The sequence below is a fragment of the Barbus barbus genome, assembly GCF_936440315.1.
Source record: "Barbus barbus genome assembly, chromosome: 8".
In the NCBI taxonomy this organism is placed as follows: Eukaryota; Metazoa; Chordata; class Actinopteri; order Cypriniformes; family Cyprinidae; genus Barbus; species Barbus barbus.
In genome coordinates this window covers 9,340,494-9,354,294 of record NC_136736.1, presented here as the reverse complement: position 1 = coordinate 9,354,294, position 13,801 = coordinate 9,340,494, and the positions used below count along the sequence as shown (strand labels likewise).

The 13,801-nt window shown below is 37.6% G+C and overlaps 1 protein-coding gene across 3 annotated transcripts; it reads right to left on the bottom strand.

Annotated features, from left to right (window-relative positions):
- Positions 1–1,256: 1,256 nt before the first annotated feature.
- Positions 1,257–3,068, bottom strand: LOC306873483 (C-type lectin lectoxin-Thr1-like). Of its 3 annotated transcripts, none has more exons than XM_079422809.1 (6): positions 3,026–3,068; positions 2,876–2,951; positions 2,132–2,274; positions 1,912–2,052; positions 1,626–1,740; positions 1,257–1,489 (listed from the first exon to the last, which is right to left on the bottom strand). In XM_079422809.1, the coding sequence occupies exons 1-6, from the start codon at positions 3,026–3,028 to the stop codon at positions 1,386–1,388; spliced, it is 582 nt and encodes a 193-aa protein (XP_079278935.1). In that variant the 5' UTR covers positions 3,029–3,068; the 3' UTR covers positions 1,257–1,385. The 3 variants fall into 3 exon arrangements, with proteins under 3 accessions (XP_079278935.1, XP_079278934.1, XP_079278936.1); XM_079422810.1 differs by having other exon boundaries at positions 1,263–1,489; positions 2,132–2,262; XM_079422808.1 differs by lacking the exon at positions 3,026–3,068 and having other exon boundaries at positions 2,876–2,946.
- Positions 3,069–13,801: the final 10,733 nt, after the last annotated feature.

Below are 13,801 nucleotides of genomic sequence, written 5' to 3'. Positions count from 1 at the left end.
AAATGATAGGCCAATTATTATTATTTTTTTAACTAAACACTTACACAATTACATTTTCAAAATGAGCCTAAAATGAAAAATAATAAACCTAATTCAAAACATCATTCATTATAATTACAATTAGTTTAGATCAGGGTTCCTCAAATCTTTCCCTGGAGGTCTAATCTGCTGCAGAGTTTAGCTCCAACCCTGATCAAACTCATCTACCTGTGATTTTCTAATGATCTAAGACTCTGATTAGCATGCTCAGGTGTGTTTGATTAGGGTTAGAGCTAAACTCTGCAGGATTGGGCCAGATTTGAGGATCCCTGGTCTATCTCATGCTTGTAGAGTAAAATCATTCTGAAAGTGATTCCAATTATATTGTTTCTCTGTGCCTTTATCGTTATAGCTGTGGTGTGGACTCTGCTGTTCTTTAATATTGAGAACGATTTTTAGAGCTATATCATTATCTTTATAGTTATTGTGCTGGGTGTGAACAGGCCTTTAGTCACTTGCACTATAACCAGTAATGCTCCGTGACACTTTTGTTGGTTGCAGTTCCTGTGCTAACTGTAATTTGTTGCACAGCAGTCTGTACTTATAAGTGTTTTGTCATCTTCAGGGTCCTCCAAGAGCCTTTCTACCATTAAACATCTTAGTTTTTCATTTTCAGTTATTAGTAAATGTAATACCATTGTTGGACAGCGCAATTGTAAGCGGTTTTTCCGTTAACTTTCAGAAAATGTTGAAGTTAGGACAGCTGTGGGGTTGTCCTAAAGTTAAGACAGTTTTTAGGATTTTTTGTCAAGTTAGGATCTTTCTATAATACCCCCTTCCTATCTGTAGTTAAAATAGGATAATGCACTTAGGAAATGCTGTTCTGTAATAGCTTTTGTCCTAAATGTGGTCCTTACTGAAATTACCATGGTTACCAAACAGTTAAGATAAGATTTTAAAGTTAGGATCTTTCTGTAATACGCCCCCCCTGATCTCCAAAATATTTACAAACACTTCAAAATAAAGATTCTTTATTGGCATCAATGGATCTATGAAGAACCTTGAACATCCATGGAACCTTTCAAATACAGAAAAGGTTAGAAAAAGTTCCTTTATATTTTTACGTTCTTCAAAATTTTTCATTTAGGAACATTTCACTGAAAGGTTCTTCTAGGCATCACTGCAAAAACACCCTTTTGGAACCTTTATTTTTAAGAGTGTAGTCATTATAGTCAGTCATAATGAGACAAACAATTAAGAAAATAAAATCAACTGATACGTTTGATTGCAAATCTTCTTTATTAGTATTTTAAGGCTATTTGAATAATTGTTTTTAATAAGTTTTTTATTGATGCAGAGAAAATCATTTTATTCAAAAAGTTTTATGGGACGATACCCAGATAAAACTACTCCATCTCCTCAGAGCCTGGTTTCAAGATAGCATTTTCTTTGAAGGCACATATGTAGTTTTTCTTGACAAAACAAGAGTCGTCATTCCATTTGCCATTCTCTGAAAATGAGGGACAGTGAAATGAAGAGATTATACCTTCTCCAGTGTGTTTTACCAAATATTCCTCACAGCATCTCTGGAATAAATCATTAGTCAAAACATATACTATAACCCATTAGTGTTTCTCTGTTCTTACTTTTCCAGTTCATCTCCACACATTCCTCAGTTGTAGTGTATATATTGTTGGGTTCACCAGGTGCCCAAATGTCAAAATCCCAGCGGGATCCATCAAGCCATAAAAATTTACCAGACTGAGAGAATGAGGAGATTTTAAAGAAGAAAAAAAAAGAAAGACAAAAAAAGTTGTTAGTGAGAAACTATAGTGCGTGCATGTCATAGAAAACCAGGAAATAACATCAAATCAGTAATAACACTTTGCTCTCCCTATTTGTAAATGCCTGCACATTTCAGTCTTTTTTTACCTTCAAAAATTCAAAAGCTCCAAGCCAGATGCGTGACGTATTTGTTTTGAGTTTTTCCACAATGCAGAACAAGTTATCATTATGCTCTTTACTATGCACCGACACCAGGTGTGCACCAGGGGCTTTCTTCCTACAGCTGAACTGGATATGAACAAGGAAGAACGTTTAATGACTACACATTACATTGATTTTTTTCACATTGCATTGACAAAAAACCTACCTCGGCCTCAGTGAAGTTGAGAGATTCGTTGAAGTATTTGACACAGACTCTGCCCAATTTGTACCAGTCAGTGAAGCCGTCCACATTACACGGTGTATGCATACAACACTGCGCATTGACATTTGTACGGCCTGCAACAAACCCTAAATGAATTTTATAAATTTATTTTATTTAGTCATTTAGCAGACACTTTTATCCAAAGCGACTTACAAATGAGGACATAAGAAGCAATCAAAACCAACAAAAGAGCAACAACGTGCAAGTGCTATTACAAGTCTTGGTTAGCCTAACGCAGTACAGATAATTATTATTATTATTTCTAATTTAATTTTTTTTTTTCAAATAAAAAGACATATAGATAAAAATAAAATTAGAATAGAGAGTGCTAGAATTAGAGGGTCAAGTAAAGATGGAACAGATGAGTTTTTAGCCGTTTCTTGAAGATGGGTAAGGATTCGGATTTATTGGCATAAATATGATATGTGGGTAGTATTTCTTTCCTGTTTAAAAGATAAACTTTTAATTTATCACTCTGTTAATCTACTAATACTGCCAATGTATATTCAAAGCAAGTCATCTCAACAAGTACTTTATAAACCATATGCACAAACTATATGATCACTTGCTTTTTGTTTAACAACACATGGTTTACCTTTAATATCAGGGGCTCATTAAGAAATGTGTGTGAAGTAATGGATAAAATTATGATTATATAAATATATTTTCGTATGAATTAAACATTACCTCTCTCCATTCTTAAGAAGTTTCCACTCCCAAAAATGAGAGTCATCAACAGAACTCTTATAGATCCTGATTTGACCTGTAAAAGAAGTGGAATATGATTAATAACCACACATTTTATATATACATAGCTTATAGGATACAAAGACTTGCCATTGCAGTTTATCAGCTTCTGTCGTCTATCTGTCCTCACAATAATCTTGCATCTGTTTCACCTTATTTTATACCTTTCCATTCGATTTCACAACTCCTCCTCTTCTCTCAGTCTTGCTGTCTTAAGGGTGTGCACCAGTGTGTTTTTTCATACAGCTGAACTGGATATGAAACAGAATGAACATTTAATGAGAAAGTAATTTAAGGAATAATAGAATTAAAATCTCTTTAATATGTAGCAGTCTTTAAAAATAAAGAAAAACAGTGCTCTGACATACCTCAGCGTCAGTGAAGTTGAGAGGCTCGTTGAAGTATTTGACACAGTGACTGCCCACTTTGTACCAATCAGTGAAGCCATGCTTATTACATGACTGAGGCATAGGACACTGACCAATGACGTTTACATGATCAGCAACAAACCCTAAATGACAGAATCACATATTTAAGCTATAAGAATTTCATAAATATGATATGTGGATATATTTCTTGCCCATATGAAAGCATTTGTAATATATCACGCTGTTAATCTGATATCCACTCAAAGCAGGTCATCTTTTACTGCAGTAAGTATAACATAATCACAAATTTTGGACACTTTATTGGTCAGGTGTATTCTGTCAACAATATCTGCATTTTCTGGTAATTATCAGGGGTACATTAAGGAATAATGGGTAGAATTATGAAATTACTAAATAGATATATTGTAATGTGAATTAAAAGTTACCTCTCTCCATTTTTAAGAAGTTTCCACTCCCAAAAAGGTAAGTCATCAACAGAACGCTAATAGATCCTGATTTGGCCTGTGAAAGAAGGAACGTAATCAGTGGAATAACCACATAACCTATATATAGACAGAAGAAGACTTATCATTGCAGTTTTTCCACTTTTGCCATCTACAGGTACATCTCAAAAAATTTGAATATCGTGGAAAAAGGTCAATACTTTTTGTCACTCGATTCAGAAACTGAAACGCATATATTATATAGATTCATTACACATAGAGTGAAATATTGTAAGCCTTTATTTCTTGAAATTTTGATGATTATGGCTTACAGATAATGAAAAGTATGCTCATTTCTTTGCATTCAATACTTGGTTGGGCCTCCTTTTGCATGAATTACTGCATCAATGTGGCGTGGCATGCAGGTAATCAGCCTGTGGCACTGCTCAGGTATAATGGAAGCCCAGGTTGCTTTGATAGCGACCTTCAGGTCATCTGCATTGTTGCGTCTGGTGTCTCATCTTCCTCTTGACAAGACCCCATAGGTCAGGCGAGTTTGCTGGCCAGTCAAGCACAGTAACACCATGGTCATTGAACCAACTTTTGGTACCTTTGGCAGTGTGGGCAGGTGCCAAGTCCTGCTGGAAAATGAAATCAGCATCTCCATAAAGCTTGTCAGCAGCTAAAATTTCCTGGTAGATGGCTGCATTGACTTGATAGCCCTTTTCCTGAAGACGTCTGAGTGTGGTGACTCTTGATGCACTGACTCCAGCTTCAGTCCACTCCTTGTTAAGCTGTTTGAATCAACTTTGCTTGACAGTATTCTCAAGCTTGCGGTCATCCCTGTTGCTTGTGCACCTTTTCCTACCCAAATTCTTCCTTCCAGTCAAAATGACCCTCTGTGACTTACCCTCTTTGTGGAGGGCGTCAATGTTTGTCTTCTGGACCATTGCCAAGTCAGCAGTCTTCCCCATTATTGTGGTTTCAAAGAACAAGAGATACCCGGAATTTATACTGAAGGGATGGGCATTAATTGAAACTCAAATGTAAATATTCTAATATTTTGAGATACTGATTTTTGACTTTCATGAGCTATAAGCTCTAATTATCAAAATTAAAACCAAAAACTTTTGAAATGATTTACTTTACATGTAATGAATCTAAAATATCTGAAAGTTTCACTTTTTGAAATAAGGTACAAGAAAAAATTAACTCTTTCATGATATTCTAATTTTTTTAGATGTACCTGTATCTCTCAGGATCTATCTAACCTAATTTTATACCTTTCCATCAGTTTTCACAACTTCTCCTCTTCTCACACTCATCCTTATCTTTCAGGATGTGTATGTGTCTTCAAACAGGAAACAGTTTTTTTTTCATTTAGTGTCTGAAATACTAATCAATACTTTTACACAATACTAATGTAATCAGAGGTAAAACTCAATTATATGTGAATGAAGCAATAAATTAGAAGATCAATGGAAAAGTGTCTCAGTGGGCAAATTATTATTCATCAGTTTTCTTAGCACATACTGTCAGGGAGTCTCTGTCACCAGCTCTGGACTTCATGTCCCAGAATCCTCCCCGGCTCACACCTGTTCTCAGTCACGATCACCATCGTTTCTGTTCTGATTCCCTGCACCTGTCATCAGCAATCAGGTCACCATTGATAAGCACGCTCCTTCCAGTCACTCACTGTCTGGTCTACTGTTCAGTACACAGAACTTTATGAGTTTCTCTGTATGTGACTTAACTGTGTTTACATGCCGCCTGATTTGAAGTTGTTCTCCTCTGCACCTGGATCATGAACTCCCCATGAACCTGCACAGGAACCAAACATCAGTATTCAGCTAAGAGTCACTGAACTTGACTTTATGTTGGATTCTCACCTGCTTTGCTCCAAACGATCACCCCTTGCTCCTCATGTAAATAAACTTGCATGTCTTTCACTTATCTGTTGTCTCCAGCTTGATTTGTGACAGAAGACCGGACCATAACAAAGTTTGGAGTACCATGAAACACCTTGCTCAGAATGGCTGACCATTATTGGTAGACTTTGCGTTGGAGTTCCAGGATCCCTGTGTGATTTTGAGCTGAAGGTTTGGTTTCTTGCAGACCTAGACAATTGGTACTCCAGAATGCCCAAGATGTACCTTCTCACAAGCTCCCTCACTGAGTGCATGTATTATGCCCTGCAGCTGAGTCGATCCAGAATCAGTCTGTTGCCAGCCACCGCTGTCTCAAGCCCGCCATTCGTGGGGAACACAACGCTGCCGTCCGTGGCTCTGGATTCATGCCCGCTGTCCACCTCACATGTACCCCTATAGGAATGCTGGTGGAGTATTAGGGGATGTCATAGGCTCCAACCCTAATTAAACACACCTGCCTGTAGCTTTCTAATGATCTTAAAATCATAGCAACGCTATGCAGTAACAACAAGAAAAACTAAGCGCCCATATAGCTACAATAAATGTTATATAACCTGTAAAAGTTGATGAAAGCATATAATGCGATGCACTTGCTGCCTCAGATAAGTTACAGCCATTCTAATGACAGATAAAACACTCAATCTCTGTCATTCGCTGGTCAAAAACCTTATTAACTCCATTTGAACTTGAATTTCATATGATATTAAGTGCACACTGATCAGTAAAGTCTGGTACAATACCAACGCTGATGACGCAGTGTTGTTTAATTATTGAATTTTTTCCCTTTCTATTTTTTATTTATCACAGCCTAGACTAGGTTACTTTACACATTTTTTATTTAATTGAATAAAATTTTTAAGCCAGCCATAGCTCTTTCATTTTCACAACCCCTCCTTCTATCTCTCACATTTTTTTCTCATATTTTACTGTCACATCTTGCTTTCAGAGTTACATCTAACACATGAAACATCCTGCAGCCTCATATCATAAGATGTGTTTATCATACAGTATCATGCTGAAAGAAGCATTTTATCATCTAATTTCTTTTTCACTATTACCGCTAGATGACAAAATTGCCAAAAATAGTATGTGTGCTATACTCTTACTTACTTTCTTCTTAGAGGCTTAAATGTATAATAATGTATTCAGTTTTAGTGATAAATGTGCTAAAAAAACATTTAGAAATATTTTTGTTGGTCATTTCTAGCAAACTTTGGCATGTGTTTGTATTTTGGATGCTTTATAACACTGTGCACAGATGTCAGTGGATGTGCTTAGAAAGGATGTGCCTGTTCAGTTAACAACACATTGAAATATATTTCCAGTTGACAAAAATTTTGACACGACCTACACAGTCTTAAGAGAGTACAGTTAACTGAACAGACTGAATAGTTTTCTATTCACAGTTTACCTGGTCACTTCATTTCAGTTCACTGCTCACTACTCCCTAAACAGGGTATATCTGTTGAAGTTCATTTGATTTGACAAAATGTGTTCATTTTGAATCTGAGCACCTTGCAAAGTCATCAAACATGAACAAAAGTTGAGTATATTGTCTGTTTACATAATACATTGTGTATTTACATACAGTGGTGTGAAAAAGTGTTGGCCCCCTTCCTGATTTTAATTTTTTTTGCATGTTTGTCACACTTTAATGTTTCAGATCAAACTAATTTAAATATTAATCAAAGATAACACAAGTAAACACAACATGCAGTTTTTGAATGAAGTTTTTTATTATGAAGGGAAAACAAAATCCAAACCCACATGGCCCTGTGTGAAAAAGTGCTTGCCCCTAAACCTAATAACTGGTTGGGCCACCCTTAGCAGCAACAACTGCAATCAAGCGTTTGCGATAACATGCAATGAGTCTGTTACAGCACTGTGGAGGAATTTTGGCCCACTCATCTTGGCAGAATTGTTGTAATTCAGCCACATTGGAGGGTTTTTGAGCATGAACCGCCTTTTTAAGGTCATGCCACAGCATTTCAATAGGATTCAGGTCAGGACTTTGACTAGGCCACTCCAAAGTCTTCATTTTGTTTTTCTTCAGCCATTCAGAGGTGGATTTGCTGGTGTGTTTTGGATCATTGTCCTGCTGCAGAACCCAAGTTCGCTTCAGCTTGAGGTCACGAACAGATGGCCGGACATTGTCCTTCAGGATTTTTTGATAGACAGCTGAATTCATGGTTCCATTTATCACAGCAAGTCTTCCAGGTCCTGAAGCAGCAAAACAGCCCCAGACCATCACACTACCACCACCATATTTTACTGTTGGTATGATGTTCTTTTTCTGAAATGCTGTGTTACTTTTACGCCAGATGTAATGGGACACACACCTTCCAAAAAGTTCAACTTTTGTCTCGTCAGTCCACAGAGTATTTTCCCAAAAGTCTTGGGGATCATCAAGATGTTTTCTGTCAAAACTGAGACGAGCCTTTATGTTCTTTTTGCTCAGCAGCGGTTTTCTTCTTGGAACTCTGCCATGCAGGCCATTTTTGCCCAGTTTCTTTCTTATGGTGGAGTCATGAACACTGACCTTAACTGAGGCAACTGAGGCCTGCAGTTCTTTAGATGTTGTTGGGGGTAATTTTGGTCAGCCGGCCACTCCTGGGAAGGTTCACCACTGTTCCATGTTTTCGCCATTTGTGGATAATGGCTCTCGCTGTGGTTTGCTGGAGTCCCAAAGCTTTAGAAATGGCTTTATAACCTTTTCCAGACTGATAGATCTCAATTACTATCTTTCTCATTTGTTCCTGAATTTCTTTGGATCTTTTGGTCTACTTCACTTTGTTAGGCAGGTCCTATTTAAGTGCAAACACTTTTTCACACAGGGCCATGTGGGTTTGGATTTTGTTTTCCCTTCATAATAAAAAACTTAATTTAAAAACTGAATGTTGTGTTTACTTGTGTTATCTTAGATTAATATTTAAATTTGTTTGATGATCTGAAACATTAAAGTGTGACAAACATGCAAAAAAATAAAAAATCAGGAAGGGGCCAACACTTTTTCACACCACTGTAAATATTAATTTATTATAATTTAATTAACGTAAAGTCTTCTATAAAAGGCATAAACTGAATAATAAATGTCTGTAGAGATTTTTAACATGACATTTAATTTATTTAGTCTTTATAAGTGTATTTGTTTAATGTTTAACCTGTAAACATGATGGTTGCATTTTGACTGTTGCAAACAATCAAAGTTTAATGTTTAATTATTTTAGTACAGCTTTTTGCAGTATTGGCGTGATGTGCAGTGACTGGTGGGTAAATTTCCCTCTCCACTCCTTCAGATTAGACTCTAATTGAAGAGAGTTGAATACCATGTTAAGTCCACTATGTAGGACACTTTCGGTTGATTGGAATGCACCCTTTGTCTATGTGCCTTGTTTTCAGTGGCACCAAATTTAAATATGCTGTCTTGCCCTAAATAAGGTCCATATCTCACGTGACATAGTTTATTATTATCATTATTTAAAGGGGCAGTGAACTGAGAAACCGAAATTCCCTTGATCTTTTGACATATAAGAGATCACTGTATGATAAAAACATCCTGTAAGTCTCAAAACGGCTTATATTGAAGCCAGTCTGCCAAAATGACAACTTGTGGAATGTGCCACTCTGTGATGAAATAGTGTGGCTAAACCCCGCCTCCGCAGAAGAAGATCAGTGTCTGCTTCTACATCACTGCCTGTGTAAAGATGCCTCCGAAGACAACGAGACACTGTGTAGTGCCAAGTTGTGGAAAAACAGTTTTTGCATTGCCTTCCTTCTGATCCCAGTGTCACGAAAGGGTGGATGAACTTGAATGCAGTTCCAGAACGCATCAGTAGGAACTCGGTCCTTTGATTCATTTACAAAAGGCACAATTTAATATGAGATTTTCAGAAAAATTGAAACCAAAAAACGATGCTGTGCCGACTATATTGGATCCTACAGTAATGTTGAACACACAAGTGTGAGAAACTTTTTTTATTATGCGATCTCTATTGCTTTGTCTGTTAAACAGTTCATTTAATATGAGTATTTATGGGTTTTTAACCTAAATCACAGCAGCGTTAATCTGTGAAGGACGTAGTCTGCATACACAATTTTTAGCCAATCATAGCAGTGGGTGTTTACTTCCGAGTCTACAATCTGCCATGCCTATTCAAACAGCGTTCTGGTTAAAAACAGGACAGAAAATAGCCTATTATTTCTAAATCTCGATTGCTCCTGTCTGCCGTTCTGCTAAGAGGTTTGCTGAGAGGTTTGTGATTGTAGCTCCGTGTAGCTTCGCTTTTCTGCAGAATTTTACTATCACTCTCTGTTGTTTAAAGTGATAAAATATAACTTAATTCCCTCCATATTTCTGATATTATCTGTCAAACTAATCTGACTAATTTGATCGTTCGCTTTTAATCTAAAACCGCGTGTGCCATGCGTTAGCCGGTTAGCTTGTCATTCGCGTTTCCACTTATTCTATTCGTGCCTATTATTGTTTTTTTTTTCTCGGTCCGTTTCATCTCTCTCTCGCTCCGTTTGAACTCATGAGTTCATCAGACAACAGTGGTAAGTAAATCATTCCTCTATCACGGTGAGTAATGGCTTCTCCTTCTCTTGTTATTTGCACATGTCACATAGTTTATCTCTCTCTGTCGGCGATGAGGGATTCACATGTGATAAATTCAGGGATATAGTTAGGCTGACAGAGAAGATTTTAGAACTAGAGACACATCCAAACTTTAACTGAGGACAGTAAGAATGTGAGGGCTGTAGATATGGCTTTGGATGTGACTAGCTCAGCGATTCATGTACATTGTTCAGTTCCGGTATTAGAGCCCGTGCAGCAGGGCAACTGGGTGACAGTGAGGCGGCATAGTCGCGGGTCAAAACACCGCTCTTCCATTACGATCAGAACATCAAACAGGTTCTCCCCACTCAGTGATGCACCCACTGAGAAACCTGATGAAAGTGCTCTAGTAATTAGCGATTCTATTGTACGGAACGTGAAAATAGAGACACCAGCCACCATAGTCCATTGTTTACCGGAAGCCAGAGTGCCTGACATCTTGGCAAATTTAAAAGTGCTGGCTAATGCTAAATGTAAATTCAGAGTTCGTAAAATCTAAATTCAGTAAGATTGTTATTCACGTCGGCGCTAATGATGTTCTACTTCGCCAGTCGGAGATCACTAAAAATAATGTTAAAGAGGTGTGTGAACTTGCAAGTACGATGTCAGACATGCTCTGGTCCCCTTCCTGCTTACCGGGGTGACGAGATTCATAGAAGACTGCTGTCACTCAATGACTGGATGTCTAAGTGGTGCCCGCAGAATAACATAGGTTTCATAGACAATTGGACAAGTTTTTGGGGCAGACCTGACCTGTTGAAAAGAGATGGTGTTCATCCCTCCTGGGGTGGTGCCGCTCTTCTCTCTAGAAATATCGCACATAGTCTTAGAGTTCGTACTTGACTAACTGGGGCCCAGGTCAGGAAGCAGACAGACTGGCTAAACGGACCGTCTGCTAGCCGCCTCACGTCACAGAAGCCTTAATTCTCAGCACATAGAGATGCTTTCACCTAGATATCACACTATAGAGACTGTGTCTGTTCCCCGAACTAGAAAATACAGAAAACATCCAAAGCAGAGTAATAGTAACAATTTTATTGATGTTCAACAAATAAAAAATGTTTACAATACAGAGAAACAATTGATAAAACTTGGCTTTCTGAATATCAGGTCCCTTTCTACAAAAGCACTTTTTGTAAATGATTTGATCAATGATCATAAACTAGATGTGCTCTTTTAGACAGAAACCTGGCTAAAACCAGATGAAAACATTACTTTAAATGAGTCTACCCCCCAAGATTACTGCAATAAAAATGAGCCACGTCCAAATGGTAAAGGGGGAGGTGTTGCTACAATTAATTGCAATATTCTCAGTATTTCTCAGAGGGCAGGCTTTAAGTATAACTCGTTTGAAGTTATGGTGCTGCGTATAACATTATCTAGAGAAACACGTGTTAGTGATAAATCCCCTGTGATGTTTGTACTGGCTACTGTATACAGGCCACCAGGGCACCATACAGACTTAATTAAAGAATTTGCTGATTTTCTATCTGAGTTAGTACTGGCTACAGATAAAGTCTTAATTGTTGGCGATTTTAATATCCATGTCGATAATGAAAAAGATGCATTAGGATCAGCATTCATATACATTCTGAACTCTATTGGGGTTAGACAACATGTTTCAGGACCTACTCATTGTCGAAATCATACTCTAGATTTAATACTGTCACATGGAATTGATGTTAGTGGTGTTGAAATTCTGCAGCAAAGCGATGACATCTCAGATCATTATCTAGTCTTGTGTAAACTCCATATAGCTAAAACTGTAAATTATACTCCTTGTTACAAGTATGGTAGAACCATCACTTCTACCACAAAAGACTGCTTTGTAAGTAATCTTCCTGATTTATCTCAATTCCTCAGCATATCCAACAGCGCAGAAAAACTTGTTGATGTAACAAAAACTATGGTCTTTTCTAGTACTTTAGATACAGTTGCTCCTTTACGCTTAAGGAAGATCAAAGGAAAAGTCCAACACCGTGGTATAATGAGCACACTCGCACCCTGAAGAGAGCAGGCCGGAAAATGGAGCGCAGCTGGAGGAAAACAAAACTAGAGGTATTTCGTATAGCTTGGCAGGAAACTACCCTATCCTACAGAAAAGCATTAAAAACCGCTAGATCTGATTACTTTTCGTCTCTTCTAGAAGAAAACAAACATAACCCCCAGTATTTATTCAATACAGCCACTAAATTAACAAAAAATAAAACATCAACAGGTGTTGGCATTCCCCAAGGCACTTGTTAAATCATCTAAACCAACAACATGTACTGTATGGAAAATGGTATCTGTGAGGAATTCCAGTCAGGATTTAGACCGTATCATAGTACTGAGACTGCTCTCATTGGAGTTACAAAATACCTGCTTCTATCATCTGATCGTGGTTGTATCTCTTTATTAGTGCTACTGGATCTTAGCGCTGCGTTCGACACTATCGAGCACAACATTCATTTGAATAGACTAGAACACATTGTTGGCATTAGTGGAAGTGCCTTAGCATGGTTCAAATCGTACTTATCTGACCGCCATCAATTCGTAGCAGTGAATGAAGAGGTATCATATCGATCACAAGTGCAGTATGGAGTAACTCAAGGCTCAGTACTAGGGCCGTTACTTTTCACGTTTTACATGTTACCCTTGGGAGAAATTATCAGGAGACATGGTGTTAGCTTTCATTGTTATTCTGATGATATTCAGCTCTATATTTCTTCACAGCCCGGTGAAACACACCAAATTGAGAAACTAACGGAATGCATAGTCGATATAAAAAACTGGATGACGAGTAACTTCTTACTGCTAAATTCTGAAAAAAACAGAGGTGTTAATTATCGGACCTAAAAACCCCACATGTAATAACCTAGAACACTATCTAACACTTGACAGCTGCTCTGTCATTTCTTCTTCATCAGTTAGGAGCCTAGGTGTGCTGTTTGATAGCAATCTTTCATCTGAAAGCCATGTATCTAGCATCTGTAAAACTGCGTTTTTCAATCTCAAAAACATATCTAAATTGCGACCTATGCTCTCAACGTCAAATGCAGAAATGCTAGTTCATGCGTTTATGACCTCAAGGTTAGACTATTGTAATGCTTTATTGGGTAGTTTTTCTTCACGCTTGATCAACAAACTACAGCTGGTCTAAAATGCAGCAGCTAGAGTTCTTACTAGAATCAGGAAGTATGACCATATTAGCTCGGTTCTGTCAACACTGCACTGGCTCCCTATCAAGCATCGTATAGATTTTAAAATCTGGTTGACTACTTATAAAGCCCTGAATGGCTTAGCTCCTCAGTACCTGAGCGAGCTCTTATCACATTATAGCCCTCCACGTCCACTGCGTTCTCAAAACTCTGGCTGTTTGATAATACCTAGAATATCAAAATCGACTGCGGGCGGCAAATCCTTTTATACATTTAAAATTTTAATTAAAACAATAAGTAAACAATAAATAAACAATAATCTACTGGCCAGAGGAGAACTGGGGGCTGTTCCATAAACCAAGATTAGAGTAT